Source organism: Anas platyrhynchos, chromosome 27 (assembly GCF_047663525.1).
Source record: "Anas platyrhynchos isolate ZD024472 breed Pekin duck chromosome 27, IASCAAS_PekinDuck_T2T, whole genome shotgun sequence".
In the NCBI taxonomy this organism is placed as follows: domain Eukaryota; kingdom Metazoa; phylum Chordata; class Aves; order Anseriformes; family Anatidae; genus Anas; species Anas platyrhynchos.
The window spans coordinates 3345038-3363346 of record NC_092613.1 but is presented as its reverse complement, the minus strand read 5'-3'; the positions used below and the strand labels follow the sequence as shown (position 1 = coordinate 3363346).

General features: G+C 61.7%; 1 protein-coding gene and 1 long non-coding RNA gene across 4 annotated transcripts; both read right to left on the bottom strand.

The window, feature by feature from the left end:
• Nucleotides 1-366: 366 nt before the first annotated feature.
• On the bottom strand, nt 367-5719 carry EPS8L3 (EPS8 signaling adaptor L3). 3 transcript variants are annotated; one of them, XM_038168259.2, is made up of 20 exons: nt 5702-5719; nt 5212-5252; nt 5015-5088; nt 4876-4940; nt 4619-4774; nt 3862-4011; nt 3701-3774; nt 3185-3318; nt 2999-3096; nt 2805-2913; nt 2651-2715; nt 2454-2528; nt 2193-2341; nt 1982-2081; nt 1679-1884; nt 1461-1557; nt 1244-1354; nt 1057-1136; nt 816-948; nt 367-704 (listed from the first exon to the last, which is right to left on the bottom strand). In XM_038168259.2, the coding sequence occupies exons 2-20, from the start codon at nt 5250-5252 to the stop codon at nt 687-689; spliced, it is 1935 nt and encodes a 644-aa protein (XP_038024187.1). In that variant the 5' UTR covers nt 5702-5719; the 3' UTR covers nt 367-686. The 3 variants fall into 3 exon arrangements, with proteins under 3 accessions (XP_038024187.1, XP_038024186.1, XP_038024185.1); XM_038168258.2 differs by lacking the exon at nt 5702-5719 and having other exon boundaries at nt 5212-5509; XM_038168257.2 differs by lacking the exon at nt 5702-5719 and having other exon boundaries at nt 1461-1536; nt 5212-5508.
• Nucleotides 5720-7381: 1662 nt separating this feature from the next.
• LOC139999610 (uncharacterized) lies at nt 7382-10454 on the bottom strand. The gene is made up of 2 exons (XR_011805083.1): nt 10204-10454; nt 7382-9781 (listed from the first exon to the last, which is right to left on the bottom strand). It is a non-coding gene; the product is annotated as an uncharacterized lncRNA (long non-coding RNA).
• Nucleotides 10455-18309: the final 7855 nt, after the last annotated feature.

The window sequence follows — 18309 nt, the reverse complement described above, 5'->3', positions numbered from 1 at the left end:
GGCCCTCCCCATCTTGGGGGGCTTGAGGCCAGGGGCAGAGCGAGGTGGGAGGGGGCTGTCACCCTGCTGTGCCCCCGGCACCCCCTTGCTAGGGGTTGGGCTCCTCTGTGGGTTGTCCCCTCCGATGTCCCCGTGGGAAAGGAGCCCTGAGTCCCCTCTCACTGGGGGGGGTGCTCATTAGCACTTATCTGCCCACTAACAAGGTGGTGCTGGGGGGGGCTTTGTGCCCCCATGGGGACAGCCGTGCCCCTTGGGACCCCTGTGAGAGGTGTCACCCCCAGCCCCCCTCCCTGCTGGGCTGGGGTGGAGCAGGGGGGGTGGTGTGGGGCAGGGGTGTGGGGCCCCCCATTTCCACGCAGAGCCCGGTGCTGTCATTCTCTTTATTTTCCACAGCAGCAGCTCAGCCTTGCAGGGCTCGTGCGAGCCTTTCGCGGTGCGTGGCCCCCCCGGGGGGGTACCCGGCTTCCCCCCGGCTTCTGCAGAGCAGTTCTCCCCGGGGGATCCCTGGTGCCCCCCCAGCAGCTTCCCACCGCCGGTGCTTTTGGGAGGAATGGGTGCCCTAAGGGGCTGGGGAACCTCCTGCTGCCAGGCCCCCCCAGTCCTGCAGGGCTGCCCCCCCCGGGTCGCTCCGTCCTGGGGTGGCAGCAGGAGGATGTTGGGGACGGCGTCGGCGTGGTCCCTGGGGCTCAGTCCCTGGGGCTCATCTGTAGGGAGGGGAGAACAAGTATGGAGCGGGGAGCCCGGGGCTCGTCACCCTGCTCCCTGAAAGCACCCACTGGGGGGGGTGTCACAGTGCGGGGGCTCGGGGGACGCACCCCCAGGGACGTCTTGACGGAGGAGAGCTTGAAGAGGACGCGTCGCCACTCCTCGGGGCAGACGGCGCGCAGCTCCTCCGGCGTCATCTGCAGCAGCTGGTGGCCCGACAGCACCCCGAGGCACCTCACCGTGCTGGGGACAGACAGACAGACTGTGAGGGGTCGGGGGGGCCTGGCTCAGCCAGGGGGGGTGACCCCTCCAAGGGGGGGCCACGCTCTGGGGACTCGGGGGGCAGCGCACATCCGCGAGAAGCCCTTGTCCTTCAGCCAGGCCGTCACCTCCGCCGGCGAGGAGCCCATGTGCAGGTTGGGGGGGCTGACCTGGGAGGGGGGACAAAGGGAAAGAGGGTGGTGGGGTGATCCCTGCACCCCCCCTCCGGGTGCTGTCGGTGTGGAGGAGGCACGGGGGGGATCCGGGGGGGACCCACCTGGCTCCAGCCGTCCTCGTGCCCCAGCGGCTCCAGGATGTTGCTGGGGACGTAGCCCTTGTGCCCCATGCTGTTCTGCACCAGCCACCACTTCTTCTGCTGGTCCAGCACCTAGGGCAGGCGGTGACAATGTGGCAGCTCCCCCGACCCCCCACACACGGGGGGGGTCCCGCTCTGATTCCCCAGAGAATACCCGCTGGGGGTCCCCAGTTTGTACCTCCAGCGTGTCCCCCATCCTGACGCTCAGCTCCTGGGGGTTCCTGCCCTGAAACTCGTACAGAGCCCGCGCCAGCCTGGGGGGGGGCGAAAAGGGCCTGAAGGAGGGGGGGGCAGCAGTGAGCACCCAGGGGTGCCCCCAACCCTGGCTGGGTCCCGCCCAGCACTGTTCCTGCAGTCCTGCCCCTACAGCGTCCGTGGGGCAGCGGGAGCACTTACACCTGGCCAGGAATGTCCCCGCGTCTGGGAACGTCCCCCCGGTTGGGAGTGCTCCCGTAGCCAGGAGTGCTCCCATAGCCAGGGATGCTCCCATAGCCAGGAGTGCCCCCGTAGCCGGGAACGTCCCCGTAGCTGGGAATGTCCTCGTTCCTATGGCCGGGGATGTTCCCATAGCTGGGGGTGTTCTTGTAGCTGGTGGCTGGTGACTGTGCGGGGAGCAGAGAGGGACGCGTGCTCAGAGCAAGGTGGGGAAACACAGGCAGACAGTGGGGTGTCCTTGCTGCCCCCCCCCATGCCCCGTACCTGCTGCTGCTGCTCTGGATTCATCATGGGTGGGGGCAGCCACCCGTCAGAGAAGGTGGGGATGTAGGGGGGCACCTGCTCGCTGTTGGGGTACTCGGCCCTGCCAAAGCACAAAGAAGGTGGTGGTGGGTGTGCGGCCCCCAAAGTGGGGTGTCCCCAGCCGGGGGGTGCCGCTCGGAGCCCCCCTCGGTGGTGGAGGCCCAGAGCCCACCTGGTCTTGTTCCAGGCGATGCCCAGCATCTTCCAGGTGCTGTACTCCTGCGGGTGCAGGGTCTTCTCCAGCAGCTCCACCGCCTCCGGGATCAGCAGCGGTGCATCCACCGCTGGCGCCAGTCTGTGGTTGGGGCAGTTGTCCAGGACCTGGGTAATGGGCGGGGGGGGGGCTCCCTCAGCACCCCGAGAGCTGCCCCAAAGGCAGGGTGCTGAGGGCAGCCCCTGGCTGGGTGGGGGGTCCCGCTCCTGGGGCACTCACGAAGGACAGGGTATCGAAGATGAGGTGCAGCAGCTGGGCAGGGTCCGGGTTCTCTAGCTGCTGGTGGGTGATTCCCTGCGCAGAGAGAAATCACAGAGCGTGGCCCCGTGTGGCCCCCCCCCCAGCCCCACACCCCCCGTAGCCCCAGCGAAGATGCCCCAGAGCCGTGGGGTCGTGTCCTGCCGGGTGGGACCTACCAGGAGGTTCAGGGCATATTTCACCTTCTGGAAAAAGTCCTTGTAGCTGGCCTCGGGTGGCAGAGCTAGAGGGGTGAAGAGAGGGGGGCTGGCACTGGGACAGCCCCCCAGCATCTCCCCACCGCCCCCTGGCACAGCCCCTCCCCCTTCCCACCTTTGCTCTTCTTCTTCTTTTTCTGGTTCTTGGTGCTCGTCAGGCTGAGGGCATCCTTCACCTGCTTCACGAAGAGCTCTATGTCGTCCAGCACGTGGTTGAGGACCATCTGTGGGAACAGCATAGGGCCTGGTGAGCCGGGAGGGGGCAATGGGGGGGGATGTGGGGATGGGGGTGCACAGGGTGCCACTTACCACGTCTCGGTCGGTTTCAGACATGGCCTGGCCTGAGGGGTTGACCCAGGTGTTCTGCTGGGTGGCTGGTGCTGGGGGGTGGTCCCAGCTGCCCCCCCCTGCTCCCGGGGAAGATGAGACACTTTAGGGGACCCAGGCGTGCCCAGCACCCTCCCCACACCCCGACATGGCCCCCCCGGGACTCACTGTAGTCCAAGGAGGATGATCTGTGCTGGGGCAGTGCAGGTGAGGTGGGCTCTGGGGTGCCTGCCCACCGCTCCGGGGCTCTGTAGGGGGCTGACATGTACGGGGGGATCGTGTCGGACAGGTCCGAAGGGGCCCTGGGCAAGGAGAGATGGGGGGGGGCTGCTGAGGTGCCTGTGGTATGGGGCTTTGCCCCTGGCTATGGGGGTGCCGGGGGTCTGTACCCATGGGCAGGGGAAGGTGGGTGCAGAGCCAGGGGCTGGGGCAGCAGGGGGCCACCCGCCAGGAGGGTGCGGGGGGGTTACACCGGGAGGGAGGAAGGCAGGGGCAGAAGGGGCCCGTGCCCATGGGGAGGGACCCTTTGGAGCGGGGTGGGGCGCAGCGGGGGTCCCCCACCAGAAGGGAGAGCCCCCCCCAGACCCCGCCACCTGGGGTCCCCCGGCTTGGGCTAGGGGCAGGCTTGGGGAGGGCCCAGCCTGGTTGCCCCCATGGAGGGGGTGGGGGCACGTGCCCCCTTACCTGTGTCCATACTGGTTCTGCTCCTCCTTGCACTGCTTCACCAGCTTCTCCAGGCTGCTCTTCAGCGTCTGGGCCTGGCACAGCCCCAATAATACCATCAGCCTCCCACCCTGGTGCGCAGCCCCCCCCTCCCCCCCCTCAACCCCCGTGCCCTGTCTCACCCCGATGCGGTCGCACTGGAAGAGCAGGACGCTGGTGCCGGGGGGGCTCTGCTCCTGCACGCTGACGGCCAGCACCGAGTCGTAGCTGCAGGCATCCAGCAGGGCCGCGCAGTCCCGCACGCTGCCCAGCGGGTAGCTCTCCAGCTCCTCCTGCACACGGGGGCGCAAGGGGTTATAGGGGCACAAGGGGTTATAGGGGCACAAGGGGTTATAGGGGCACAAGGGGCAGGGTTATCATGGTGCAAGGGGCCAGGGGGATTACAGGATTATTGGGGTGCACAGAAGGTGGGTGTCAGGGTTATGTGGTGCCCAGGCAGGAGCAGGGGGTGAGGGGGATATCGGGCTCCTGGGGAAGGTGCCGCGAGGCAGGGCTGCGGGTGCCACGGCCAGCGGGGTGCCAGGCTTAGAGGGGTGCAAGGTTTGTGCGAGGCGCCAGGGCAAAGAGGGTGCCAAGCTTATAGGGCTGTGATGGCAGGGGTACCGGGGTTATGTGGGGTGCCACGGGTGGGGCAATAAGAGATGTATGGGGGTGAAGAGTCCAGGGTAGGTTTTGTGGCCAGGGTGGGTGCCAGGGACAGGGGGCATTGGAAGGCTGATGCTTGTGCTGGGGTTTAGGGGGGTGCCAGGCACACAGGGGTGCCGTGGCTGGGGGAACACTGCATTTATGGGGAGCTGGGTCCAGAATGGGTGGCTGCCGGGGTGGGTGCCTGCTCCTGGCTGGCTGCCAGCTTTTTGGGATGCCCTGGCCGCACAGCACCTTGCTCTCCACATCGCTCAGCACCAGCTCCTGGTTCTTGACCTGCAGGACGAGGTCCTGCCCCCAGACCCGGCCCTGGGCCTCCAGCGCCTTCAGGCGAGCCAGGCAGTCATCGGTGTTGCGGATGTCCCTGTCCAGCCGCATGGTGAGCAGGTGCTGGGGGGGGACACGTCACGGGGGGTCACAGGGTGCCATGGGGCGCCCATCACCTCCCCACAGCGTGGGGCACCAGGGAGGTAGTCGGGGGGAGCTCCTACCTCCACATGGTGCTGGAAATTGCTTTGGGGTTTGAGCAGGCTCTGGCTGTAGTCCTTGCGCTGGTCTAGGGGGGACACACAGGGTCAGGGGTGGGCACGCGGGGGGGGGGCTGGGTTTCGGGGGGCTTCTGCTACTCACTGTAGATGCTTTTCCCACTGGGTCGGGCAAAGCTGTTGGAGCGGTGGAGGTGGGAGATGTCTTCGGTTTCGCCCCTGGCCGGACAGACGGGTGGCGGTGAGTCCAACAGTCCCACGGCCACCGTGCCCCGCAGCACGGCACCCCCATCGCTGGGGGCAGGGGGGGCAGGGGGGGCACCCACCCTGCTGGGCACTCACCGGGACGGGGGGCCGCTCCAGCGGCCAAAGGGGTCTCCCATCTTCTTGGGCAGCGATGGCAGCGCCGGCCGGGGGGGGGGGGGGGAGAGAGGGAGGCCGTGTGTGGCTGCTGGAGGGGATGCAGACGGTGTGCTTGCCCCTGCACCAGCCCCGTACGGGGCACCCGGTGTGGACCCAACTGGTTTAGGGCCACACAGGGTGGGCAGCGCCCTGCTGGAGTCCAGGATCTGGCCTCGAGGACTGGGCTCGGTCTGTGTGCGAGGTCCTGAGCCCACCACCCAGCAAGGTCCCCAGGTTGCTGCGTCACCCCCGTGGGTTCCCAAAAACATTGGTGGCCCAGGACCCACCCTGTATCCATCCCCCCCCTCCCACCAATGGTCACCAGCAGGACCCCTGCCCCATCCCAGCCTCGCAGGGTTCACCCAGTGGCCGGAGCCCCCCCTGTTCCCCCCCCCCCCGATCTGGGGGACACCCAGAGGTCCGAGCTCACCCCAATCCCGGTGCTGTTCCCTCGGGTGCCCGGGCTGGAATTGCGCAGCTGAGGGTGGCACAGGGCAGGGGTAAGGGCTTGACGTCGGCACCACACCCGGTTGCTCTTTGCCCGAAGGCATCTGCCTCGGGCGGGGGGGGGGATGGAATAGGAAAACAGGGGGGTGGGTGTGAACACCTGGCACAAACAGCTACCGCCACCCCGCTCACCCTGGGCATCCCTGGGGTACCTGCCCTGTGCCGTGGGTCCCTTGCCCTGGGGGCACCTGGGGAGATGCAGCCCCCAGCAGGTTGGGTGCCCCCACCCCAAGCCCAGGCTCCCCCCCCGCCCCTGGGTGAGCCCGTGACGTCTCACGCCGATGTCACCCAAGCCTTTCTCCCACAACCCGCTGCGCCTCTGCCCTCTGGGTAACCCTGGCCTGCCTGGCCCGGCCGAAACTGGGCAAGTGGAAGGGAACGGGTGGGGAGCCCTTCCCGGGTGCCAAGGAGGGGCTGGATTCGGCGTGCGGGTCCCCAGTGGTGACCCCGCAGTGTGGGGCTTCATCCTTTGTCCGTGGGCAGGCAGCCCCGCTTGGTCCCGGGGGGGTCTCCCCCTTGCAGGATCTGTTCCTGCTACCTCCTTCCCCCCCCATCAGGGAGGAGACCCCCCTGCTCCAGCCCTGCTCTATGCCACCACTGGTCCTTGGGGAGGTGGGCACTGGCCGGGCTGTGGCCAGGCACGTGTCCCTGTGCCGGGGGGCGACACACCAAGCCTCCGCTCCTGGAGCAGTGGGGCTTTGGGGTTTGGTTTGAGGCTTTTGGCTTCTCCGACCTGATCCTGATGCATCTGGGCCAGATAAAGGGGTGGCAGGGCTGCAGTCACCATGTCCCTTTGACCCCCCCCGACACTTCAGAAGAGGCCCTTGTCCCCAGTGCCCCCCTCGCTCGGCTCCCCTCACCTTGGAGGACAGGTGGGAGCAGGGCAGGGGGCTGGGGGCGGCCCCAGGGAGCAGGGGGGGGTGCAGGGGTCGGGGTCGTGCCTCAGTTTCCCCGCGGCGCAGCCCGCAGCCCTGGCCACCAGGGGGCAGCGCGGCCCCGTGCTCCCCGTCCCCAGAGGTCGCGCCCCCCCATTTCACGGCCCCCCGGGCCTGCAGGGTCCCAGATGTGCCCGCTGCCAGCCCGGGTCCTGTCGGCCCCACTCTGCTCCCTGCTGCTGGGAACGTTTGTGTGACACTTCTCAAGGGGGACACGGGGGTCCTGCTGTGGGGCATCACAGAGCCCGGGGGAGGTTTGGGGCTACCGCCACCCCCTGCTATGCCAACCCCAACAGTAGATAGAGACACGCAAGGTGAGGGGTTGTGTCTGTGTCCCCAACCTCATCCTCCCTGTCCCCAAGGGGGAGGGGACCTAGAGGAGAGGGGGGGCACGGGGAGGGGGTTGGGGTACGGGGCAAAATGCCTCCCACCCATCCTGTGAAGCCCAGTTCTGCTCGGGGCAGCGTACATGGTGTTTGGGATCTGCGGCCACCCAGTGTGCCATCCCCATGACGCCCCCACTGCCACCAGCCAGCACTGGCTGCCCTGTGGCACGATGGCACTGCATCATGCAGCGGGCAGGGGGCCACCCAGTGACCCTTACTGGGAGCACTGGGGTGCCCCCTCCCACCCAGCCGGGCCCTGTGGTACCAGGCTCTGCCCTGGGGACTGTCCCCAGCGGTGGCCCTGGGGATGTGACGCGCCGTGGCGTTGCGAGGAAGCAAAGTCCCCACACTGGCCATAAACCCTGTGTCCTTTGGGCACTCATTAACCCAGGTGCCGGCACCACCCGGTCCCTGCCGCAGGGGACACAGTGACACCGGCTCAGCCTTGGGTGCCAGCAGGGACAGGAGAGCAGCCCCCGGGGATTTATGTTGGGGAATTATTTCATCACTGTTTTAGGGATCGTGAAAACCCCATGCGGGGTTTTTCTCTGGCAATTCCAATGCTGTCTCCCATCCTCTTGCCCCACACCTCCCAGTCACCCCGCTAGGCAAGCTGGGGATGGCATCAGCTGCAGCACTACTGTAAAATATTACGAAATGTGTTATTTTATTTTTTCTTCCCCCACCGACCGCCCTGGCTCACAACCAGAGGTGTTTGCCAGTGCTCAGCCCCGCTGGGCCCCGTTGCCCTTCCCCAGGCTCGGAAAGTCCCCAGGGACCAAAAGCATCCTTGGGAAGAGCCAAGAGCAGAGCTGGAGGCTCTTTCCCAGCCCAGCGGCCCTGAGCGGAGGCGGAGGATGGGGCAGAGCACAGAGCAAGGAGCTGGACTTGGCCACCGCTCCAGTGCCCGCCATCCGAAAACGCCGTTTCCAGGCAACCCAAACAAGTTGGACTTGGAGCAAAACCTGGGGGCTGCTTTTTTCCAGAGGGACATTAGAAGCAGTGCTGGGTGCTGGTGGGGGCTGCTGCCCCCCCATTCCCCTTCCTGGGGCCATTTTTGGGTTTGGAAACCCCCAGGTGTCAAAATGAGCAAAACCAGTGGGTTGGCCACCAGACACGGCGCTTTTGGGGAGGAAAAGGCCCCGTCCTGCAGCTCCCATGTGTCCCCCCGGCTAGGTTTTCAGCGTTGGCCTGCATTGCTGCATAGGAGCCCCGAGGGAATTTTCTGCTCCAGACTGGGGGGGGGGGACACAGGCACATGCGAAGGGGACAGCCCAGGGGACACGTCCTGATCCCAGTGCGGGGATTTTCTCTTGCATCTGCTGAGGCTGCAGGGGCAGGATCCGGCCTCAGGGTTGGGGCAGACTTGGGGGTGTGCAGGCAGAGAGGGACAGCAGGGCCGCGGGTTCCGGGAAGGGCCGGTGACACATCGCTCCCGGCCAGGTGCCACCGGGGAGCAGCTGCGGCTCTGGTGGCTGGGTGCTGGCCAGCGGCGCTAACCACCGGCAGCCCGGGTCCGTCCCCACGTCAGCGAGGCGAAGCGCGGGGTGGGCCGCGGTGTACCCGGACCTGCTGCTTAATTGCTGGGGACTGGCAGCTCCTCGTCATTTCACCACCGGGCAGGGACGTGGGGGGCCGTTAACCCCTCGGGGGCTGGGAAACTGCACCGAACCTTTCTGCCTGGGCCAGAGGAGTGGTTGGCATGGCTCAGCACAGCTTGGCATGGCTCAGTGTGCTGCTTGGCACAGCCCCCAGGGCCGGGATGTCCCTGTCGGCGATGCCCAAATCCACCAAGTCCTCCTGCCCACTGTGTGGCCTCTCCAAGTGGCAGTGACAATGTGCCCAGATGACCCAGCTGTCCTGGCAATGGGCTGGGATGCCATTTTGGGGTGAAAAGTGGAGAGATACAGGGATGCTCAGTGACGCCTTGACATCACTGTCCCTGCTTGCTCTTCATGTCCTGCTGGCTCATTCCCCGCTGTCACCCTGGGCTGGGGCGCATCTGGTTCTCTTATGGTGAGTGTGCAGCCATGGTGACACTCCTGGGTCGCATCCTGCCTGGGTGGCGCCTGCACCGCACGGTTGCCACATGAGGGCATCATGAAGCTGGTGTAGGTGATGAGAGCTGGATCCCTGTCACCCCGCTGTGGCTCTCTGCCCTGGGGGTGCTGCCTCCCCTCCACCTTCATCCCCAGAGGGACCTCTTGGTGTGCCCACCAAACCACTCGCTCCTGTGAGTCCTTGGGTGGTGTTCCCTTTGCAGGAGCAGGAGGACAGCTCCAGGGTGTTACTGGTGCACCAGCTTCCCCAGATCCCTGCTGCAGCATCCTCGGAGGCTTTTGAAAGCCACACCTGAGCAGCCTCCTCCTCTCCTCTCTGTTACCCCGCCGCTGCTGCTCCTCTCTCTCATTTCTGCAGGGTGCCCAAGAGGATGCTCGCAGGCGGCCGGTGTGCCAGAACAGCTGCACAGTTGGTGGCCCCAGCTGAGCTGCAGAGACCTGGCAGGCTGGTAATCTTCATGTGTTAAGGTTTTGCTCTGCAGAGGCCAAAAAGTAAAACAGCAGCCACAGAGCTGTGATGGCTGAGGAGTGCCGGGAGGCTGCGGGGCAGAGGGCAGGGACTGCTCGGGTCCCTCCAAGTCCCAGGCCATTGTCCCAGCCACCTAGGTGTGGTATACGACCCCTGGTGAAGGAGAAACCCATGGAAAAAGTTTTATATATATATATATATAAAAAAAAATAATTTTTTATATATTTATATTATATAAAATATATATAAATTATAATTTTTATATAATTATATATATAATTATAAATTATATATTTATATTATATAAATTATATAAAAGTTATATTATATTAATTATATTTATATATTTATATTATATATATTAATTTTTTTTCCTCCAGAGAAGCAGCCAGACCCATAGCGTTGGCTGCACACCTGCAGAAAGCAGCTAGGTTTTGGGGTGAAGAAAGAAAGCTGGCGTCCCTGGGGCCACCCTCATGCCACCCCCTCATTGCTTCCCTACTCCTCTCTGACCACCACAGGTGAGGGAGGCTTCACCCCCCTGCCCCCAGATGAGGGTCAGAAGCCCCCCAAACCCGCTGCTGGTGTAGCTGTACTCCCTGTGCCAGCAGCAAGGGGTTTGCCCCGGACCCGCGGCCGAGCCCCAGCACAGAGCAGCACCCGCAGACAGCGGCGGCACCCGGGGATTTCCAGAGGCGGTGGGAGACAAACGGGCAGTGGCAGCACATGGGTTTAATTAGAGGCGATGAGAGCATGCAAATGAGCAGGTTTCAGCCAAGCCGGGGGCGGCTGAGCTGCTGCAAATGGCTGCAGGCGCTGGAGGTGCTTCTTGGTGTTTCCCAGGCCCTGGAATAGTCGGGAGGATGGGTTTTGGGGGAAGTGGTGGGTGAGAGGTGCAGCGGGGGGGGGGCAGAAGGGCAGAGCTCAGGGGTTGTCCATGCCCGGGGCTGTGCCCCTCCTGGGGACACAAGATCGTTCCCTGCTGTGCACAGTGTGGGGAGGCTTGAGCAGCACGGTGAGCCCAGGGAGAGCTTGCCAGGCTTTTATTCTGCTTCCTGTTTGGTGTTTGGGATGAATCCCCCCACAGGAAGAGCTGGCATCTCCATGGCCACAGGCCCATCCCTTGCATCCCACCCCATTCCTCCTTATCCTTGCTGCCCAGCCTGGGGGTGAGCCTAACCTAAAAGCTTCCAACCTGCCCCCTCCCTCCCAAGCAGCACCCTTCCTAGCAGCAGGATCTGGCCCTTGGCAGCATCCCAGGGATGCCAGGCACTTCCCTCTGCCCCTAAAACCCCACAAATTCAGAGGTCATCAAAGTTCAGCCACCAAATCCCTCATGGGGTTGGCAGAGGAAGCAACCCTGCAGATCCTGGGAGCCCCAGTGCTTTCCTCGAAGACAGTGAGTCAAACTTCTTGCCTGGGTGGAGCAGGCAGAGCCGGTCAGGGGACTTGGTCCCATTGCTGATGCAGCCTCGACATCTGATTTGCTTTCATGCATGGGTGAATGTGGCTGTGGCTGGGGGAGGATGGGGTGATGGTGCTTGCGAGGGGGTCTTTCCAGGAGCCCGGGTGGGTGATGAGGGCTGTGAATAAGGACGCAGCAGGCGATGCGAACATATGACTCTGAGCTGGTCGGGATGCAGAGGATGCAGCCAAAAAAGGCTGTGACCAGGCAACGCTGTGTTTAATTGCAATAAGTGCTTCCCTTCCCCAAAATACGAGGGGACCCTACTGGTGACGCGCTCCTCTGCGTCAAAGCCCAACGTGGCCTCGTGGTCGGTGCGTTGAGCCTGGGGCTGCTGAGAGCAGGGACACATGGGGACCGTGCCACCGAGCACGTGGGTGCAGCGTGCACCGGGCTGACACTTGACCAAGTAATGCTGGAGGAAATTGTGAAAGGGCGGCCAGATGCCGTCTGCATCGAGAAGTGGAAGAAGTGCGAGCTACGGGGAACCCATGCCAGGAGGTTCCCACAGTGTCACCGGGGCGGGATGAGGGAAGGTTGAGGTGGACAGACCTGCCATGGGGAGTCACTTGGGTCCAGTCTGTCCTTGGAGGTTGGAGGAGCTGGGTCTGTAGTGGGTTTATGTGGCAAGGTTTTGGTAGCAGGGACCATAGGGGTGGCTTCTGTGAGAAGAATCCAGAAGCTGCCCCATGTTAGATAAGGGCCCTGCTGCTCGCCAAAGCTGGGCCCATAAGGGATGTTGTTTGTGCCTCTGAGAGCATATTTAAGGAAGAAAAAACACTGCCACACAGTAGCTGACAGAGGGAAGAGTGAGAAGCAGCCCTGCAGCCCCCAAGGTGAGTGCAGCAGGAGGCCAGGGGGTGCTCCAGGCTCACAGCAGCAGTTCCCCTGCGGCCTGTGGAGAGGCCCCTGGTGGAGCAGGCTGTCCCCCTGCACCCATGGGTCCCACATGGAGCAGATCTCCACGCTGCAGCCCCCCCATGGCTGGAGGAGCCCCCGCTGGAGCAGTGGATGTGGCCTGGAGGAGGCTGCAGCCCATGGAGAGCCCTGCAGGAGCAGGCCCCGGGCCGGAGCTGCAGCCTGTGGAGAGGAGCCCACGTGGAGCAGGGAGTCTGGGGGGAGCTGCCGCCCGTGGGGGCCCTGTGCTGGAGCAGTTTGCTCCCTGTGCTACAGAGCCTTGCTTGAAGAGCTGCTGCCTGTGGGCAGCCCCTGCAGGGTCACTTCGGGAAGGACGGCATCCCATGGGAGGGACCCACGGGGAGCAGGGGCAGAGAGGGACTGAGAAGGAGTGGCAGAGATAAAGCATCAGGGACTGACCGCAGCCCCTGTTCCCCTGCACCCCTTTGGGGGAGGAGGTGGAAGAGGGTGGATGTCAGGAAGGTGTTTTTAGTTTTAGTTTCTCACTGCTCTAGCTTGTTAGAAATAGGTAATAGATTACATTAATCTCCCTCTGGTGAGTCTGTTCTGCCCATGACGATAACTGTTGAGTGATCTGCCCGTCCTTATCTCAACCCCTGATCCTTTTCCATCGAATTTTCTCCCCCTTTCCCTTTGAGGTGGAGGAGTGAGGGAGTGGTTGTGGTGGAGCTCAGCTGCCTAGCTGAGTGAAACCCCCACATGGTCAAAGCTGGTTGCAAAAAGGGGGCAGAACTGGAGAGGGGAAACAGCAGTGGGGCGGTGAGTGTGTGAACCCAAATCTCACCTTTCCTGCTGCTCTCACCATCAGGTGGCATCTCCTGCACTCCCCGGTGCTCCCTGGTCCAGGATGGGTGCAGACACCCATGGTCCCCAGTCCCCCTGTGCTGCTTCCAGACCAATGCAGCTGGGGTTTACTGGGGACATGCGGTTGCTGAGTGGACACATATGGCTGTTTTTTCCCTGAAAGGCAAGTGCTTCCTGCCAGAAAAACGTCATTCCATCGATAAATACTCAGAATGGAAAAATGTTTGACCTTCCCTATTGTGTGACTTCCATGGGAAGTTGGCCAGGGAGTAGAAGGAGCTGGCTCCCAGTCTTATTCAGCCCAGTGCAGCTTCTGCTGGACACCAGGAGGGACGTGTGCCTGGATGCCATGAGCATCCAAGACCTTTTGCCAGCCAGCAAGGGCCTGATCAATGTCCTAAAAATGCTCTGTGTAAACTGTTATAAAAGATTCTCCAAACTTCTGAGGACTTGGATGCTCGCTCTGTCTTTTTTGGCACATCTCAATCTGTCTTATCTGCAAGACCCAAGCAACTTGTTCGGAATAGACCAAAACAAAAGCTGGTGTTTTTTTCTCCTTGTTTGGAAGGTGTTTGCTGTCTGTGGTACCGACAGACATGGCAAAAGTAAGAGAATAGTAAAACCAGGTGGTTAACCAACTGTTTAGAAGATAACTACAAGTCACCAGGCTTCTCATCAGCAAGGGCTGAATATGCCAACAGGGCTGGGAAAGGAGCTTAGGATTTGATGTCTTCCAGTTGCTTGTGCATGAAGATGCTTGAATGTCTCACCTCTGCATCCAGGCCCTGGGAGACAGGGGATGGATCATGCCAGCCCGGCCAGAGGACCATGGAGGCCTCCTGAGATGCCTCCAGGAACGTCCTGGGGCCACTAAGTGTCTGTGTCACTGCTGTCATGGGACACAGGTGGTCCTAGAGCGATATGTGTGTCGGAGCTGGGCCTGACACCGGAGTGATGCTGGTGCCTGCAGAGTGCCTGCTGGTGCCTCCCTGGTCTTTGCCCGTCTGCTTGGAGATGCCTTGGCCAAGGCTGGCCCATGGGACTGCAGGGAGCTGAGCCTAAGGGGGAGCTCTGAGCTGTCTCAGTCCCTGCCAGCAAGAGATGTCCACAGACGTGCTGGGGTTCAGGTGCCCTCAAGGTGATGTCCAGAGCAGTGCTGCAGGATGCTCCTCGAGCCTCTCTGCGAGATGCCACACCGGAGGGCTATGCAGAGGGTGCCAGCCAGGACGGCTCACGCACATGGGCACTCCAGCCCATAAAAAGGCTTCAGCATCTGGCTCCAGATGCTGAAATTGGGTGACTGCTTGAAAATGTCAGCTTGCACTAAAAAAAATAAAGCAGCATGCTTCTAGCTTTCAGGGTGGTGCAAAGCCAGACATCAAGAACACAGACGGCAAAGTCCTGGGGCCATGGGCAGTCTGGGGAAGGCTGAGGAGCAGCAGATGGAGAGGAAAGCCCAGTTCTGCAGCAGCTCAGACCACATAAGCGATGCTCCATACGGCACCATCCTCACTGTCGCCTTCGCAGATAGCTTTTTTGGCTACTAGGCTGGTTATTTATAACTCTCCCCTTTTGTTTTTATTTGTGAGCAACAGCTCGTGGCTGCAGGGAGGACAGATACAGCCAGCCCCAGCGTGCAGGATGCAGCCACTTCTCAGAAGAACGGAAAAGGGTTTGCAGGTCCCAGCTGGGGACACCAGCCCCAGGGAGGGGACACCACCCCATGGGACGCACAGCACAGGTGTCCCTACATACAGCAAGGTGGCCCCCAGCTCCAGGTCTCCCCGGGACACAAGGGTGACCCTGTGCCAATAAAAGGGGGCTTGAGGTGCATTTGACCTGCAGTCCTGCTCACCGGAGGGGTTAAATCTCCTCCTCTGCTCCTGGGAATTGCTGGCTCCCTTCCAGCCTGCATAAGCCTGTTTTGCCTGCCAAAGTCCCACTCAGGGTGCTGACTGCTGTTGCGGGTTTCTTTGGCTGTAAACAGCGCTGCTCAGTGGTGTGGGGCAGCTGCGTGTCTGCCTCTGGCACCACTCCACAGCACGGGGCCGCTTGAGTGGCACTGATGGAGAGAAAAAGCTGTGATGGGGGAATATTCTCTGTTTAGGGCTTTTCACGCTATCTCCAGGTATTTTGATAATATTCATTAATTATGATCTGGCAAGAGTTGCCTTCCTGTTGCTGGGACAGACACCAGCCATGGAGCAGGCGCTCAGCAGCAGCTCCACACGGCTCCCTCGCATGGCGTGGCTTTGCTCTCCAGTGGGAGCACAGCAGTGGCCCCAGTTCCTGCCACTGATTTGGGCTCATTTCTGCCAAAATCCCTTGGAGGGATGGTGCTGGCGCTGGTGGGGATCTGTGGCCACGGCGAGAACGGGATGCACGGGTCAGCGGTCGCTGTGTCTGGCCAAACCCTGCTGCTGGCTATTTTGAAACACACGTGGGGACTCACTGCCTGGCTTGGTTTTCCCCTCCCTGGCCTCATCACCCCAAATATTTGGGGCAAAGGAAGAAGTGTGCTGCTTCTCACCAGGGTTTTGCTGGCGTCACCTTTGGTCCCTGGGAAGGACTTGGGATGAGAGTGGGGTGGGAGCAGTGCCCAGCTCGCCGGAGGGGTTAAATCTCCTCCCTGCTCCCCAGAGGAGCCAGCTCCCTTCCAGCCTGAGTAAGCCCATCCTCGCCCCTGCCAAAATCCTGCTCAGGAACGGCACAGACCAGGGAATGCGCCTAGCATAACACAGCCTTGAGTAATTGATGCCAGCACCCCAAGTGCAGGGAACAGAAGTGTTCCCCCAAATCCCCCCAGACCCATCTGGGGCTGAGCACCCAACACCTCTGTGGCTCCACTGGCAGCTCTGGCACCAGCTGGGTGAGAGAGATGAGAGTTTTGCCTTTGCTTCCCTTCTTCTTTGTTTTTATTTTTTATTTTTTTATTTCTGACTCATCTCGGACTGTTGCCGGGAGGAAACTAGAATAAAAAGGACCTCAAACATCGTTTGTATCAGCTAAATAAAAACCCTCCCAAATATGCAAGGAGGAAAGTAAACCAGCTGCTGGGACCGCCCAGGACAGAGCTGCTTCTCCTTCCCCTGGTCTCATTCCTATGGAGGAGGAAAACTAAATCTTTCCTTTCTTCCAAGCCACAGCTGTTTTCCTGCTCTGCAAGTGCAAAGCCAGGCCCAGAGCTGCTCACACGCTGGGGGGCAGAGGTGATGCTTGGCAGCCCCATGCAACCTCCAGTACCCCGAAGGCATCTAACCCCAAAACCCAAGGGATGCAGCACCATAGGGCTGCCAGACAGGGCTGGCAACCTTCAGCGATGGGACCGGAGTGGGATGTGCTGGAGAGGAGGCTGTCACATTAATGAAGGCAATTCATTAATAAGGGTGTCTCAGAGATGAGGGTTCCCTGTTAACAGAGACGTTGTCGAGCCAAAGTGGACCTGGAGATGAGGGTGCCCCAGAACCATGTGTACCCAGGGACAAGGGTGTCCCATGAAGATTTCCTTGGAGGTGAGGGGACCCCAGAGGTGAGGGTGCCCCATTAATCCGGGACCCCTGGTGACATGAGCACCCCATTAATGTGGGTGTCCCTGCATGGCCCTGGCCCGTTGGGCGACCAAGAGGGTGTCAGATGGGGGGGGAGTCCCTTTTCCTCCGCCAGGTCCTCTTTGCCGGCCAAGTGTGACTCAGCAGCGGAGCCTGGCTGGAATGCATGAAACCCAGGGGGAAACGGTCTGAAAGCAGCGTGCTGTGTGTGGGGAGGTGTGATCCGTGCCTCCAGCTCGCCAAGCATCCCCCAACGCAGCCACCTGCTCCAGAACCACTGGGGACGGATCCTGCTCATGGCTCCATCTCCCAGCCCAGCCCTGAGAGCTGTGTGTGGGCATAGTGCTGAGTTCACCCCCCCGGTGCTTGCCTTTTCGCAGGAATTACCCCCCCCGCTCCCAGCCTGCCCAGCAAACCCCCGCCAGGATCCAGTTTTCCCTTTCCAGAGGGGAGAAAACTGCTTGGCTGCTGCTCAGCCACTTGGGTCCAGGTGAATCCTGGGAGCTAATAGAAAACAGTGGGCAAGTGTTTGCCCTGGTACTGGGGAGGATAAATTTGCCTTCCAGGCTCAGTAAATGATTTTTTGGAGAGAAGGAGGGAGGCTGCTGGGCTCCTGTCCCAGTCCTGCCCCTAAATCCTATCCATCTTCTCTCAATTGCAATAACAGCTCAGCTCCTGCCCCGTGCCTTGTGCCAGGTGCCATGTGAAGAGGAGCTAGCGATTTGTTTGCACCTTTTGGGGCTCTATTTCTTCTGAAACCTGCAGCGTGGAGATGGTCCTGCTGCAGGTGCCTCCTGCCCTGGCTGTGGGCACTGTGGGCAGGATCCTCAGCACCAGTCTGTCCCCGCAGAGCCTGGGCCAGGTGTTGGGCTCGGTGTGCTGGGGACGGGGGCAGCACAGTGGCACCAAGGCAGGAATGGGGAATGTGCTCCCTCCCCGCTGCCTCTGAGTCACCGGTGTCACCCGTTGTCACCACGCGGCTGGTGGGGTGTTTGAGGCTGGCAGTCAGGCGTTTCCTCGAGGTCTCCCCTCTGCTTTCCGGTCCTGCGGTGTCTCAGCGGCTCCGTCAGCAGCCCCGAGCACTCTGCCTCTGAGGGTTTTGGTCCAAACAAAACCTTCACCTAGGGAACGGGATGGGGAGCAGGGTGAAGCACCTCCGGGGGCGGCACAGGCACACGTGCTTCCCATCCCTGCTCCTTGCAAACCTTCCCCCAAAAAGGGATGTCAGCCCATGAGTGGCCCCAGTTTCAAACCGCATTTTTCCATCTGGGGTGGGGGGAGGCAGAGCAACCCCATGGCTTCCCTGGGGTTCAGTTGGTTTGTTTGTTTTTTCCCCCTGAAGCAAAGGTGCTGCTTTTGGGGTCAAACATTTTGTGGTGACGTTGAGCCCCAGCTACACGGGGAAGGGATGGGGCAAAGGCAGAGTGCCCTGGAGCTTTCAAGCAACCGCCCTGATGCTGGGGAAGAGGAACCAGCAGCTTCACATTGGCTGGGCATCCCTGGGGATGGAGATGGGCCCCGGCCCAGCACTGTGTCATGCTCCCTGGAAAGAATTTGTTTTCCTTCTCATTAATTGGCATTTCCCTTCCTGTGCTCGCCTGTTGGCTGTGCTGGCATGGGGCTGGCTGCGGGGGATGCTCAGGGAGCGTGGGGGCGTCTCCAGTGGATGGAGGGGGGGAGGGACATGATCCACACGGAAACCACAAACGGTTTCGATGTGTTTATTAGCCCAGGCTCGACTTCCCCTGCCCCTGTTTCCCAATGCTGGCCACTGCATTGCGAAGCCGCTCAGCTCAGCTCTGTGCCTGCTGAGGACATGGGGGGGACGCGGCACCCACAGGAGCACGGTGGCAACCTGGGGTGCCCCAGGGACATGGCAGAGGTGGGCTGGGGAGGTGGATCTCAGCTATGGCATGGCTTTGAGCTACATCCCCTTGTCCCCATAT

Excerpts from the sequence above, each read along its gene's own strand:
- EPS8L3 (XM_038168259.2), bottom strand. The coding sequence starts at position 5,252 with ATGGGAGACCCCTTTGGCCGCTGGAGCGGCCCCCCGTCCCG. Across the intron at positions 1,355-1,460 it reads GGATGGGGGACACGCTGGAG|GTGCTGGACCAGCAGAAGAA; the intron begins GTACAAACTGGG and ends CGCCTGCCCTAG. Across the intron at positions 949-1,056 it reads GACAAGGGCTTCTCGCGGAT|CACGGTGAGGTGCCTCGGGG; the intron begins GTGCGCTGCCCC and ends GTCTGTCCCCAG.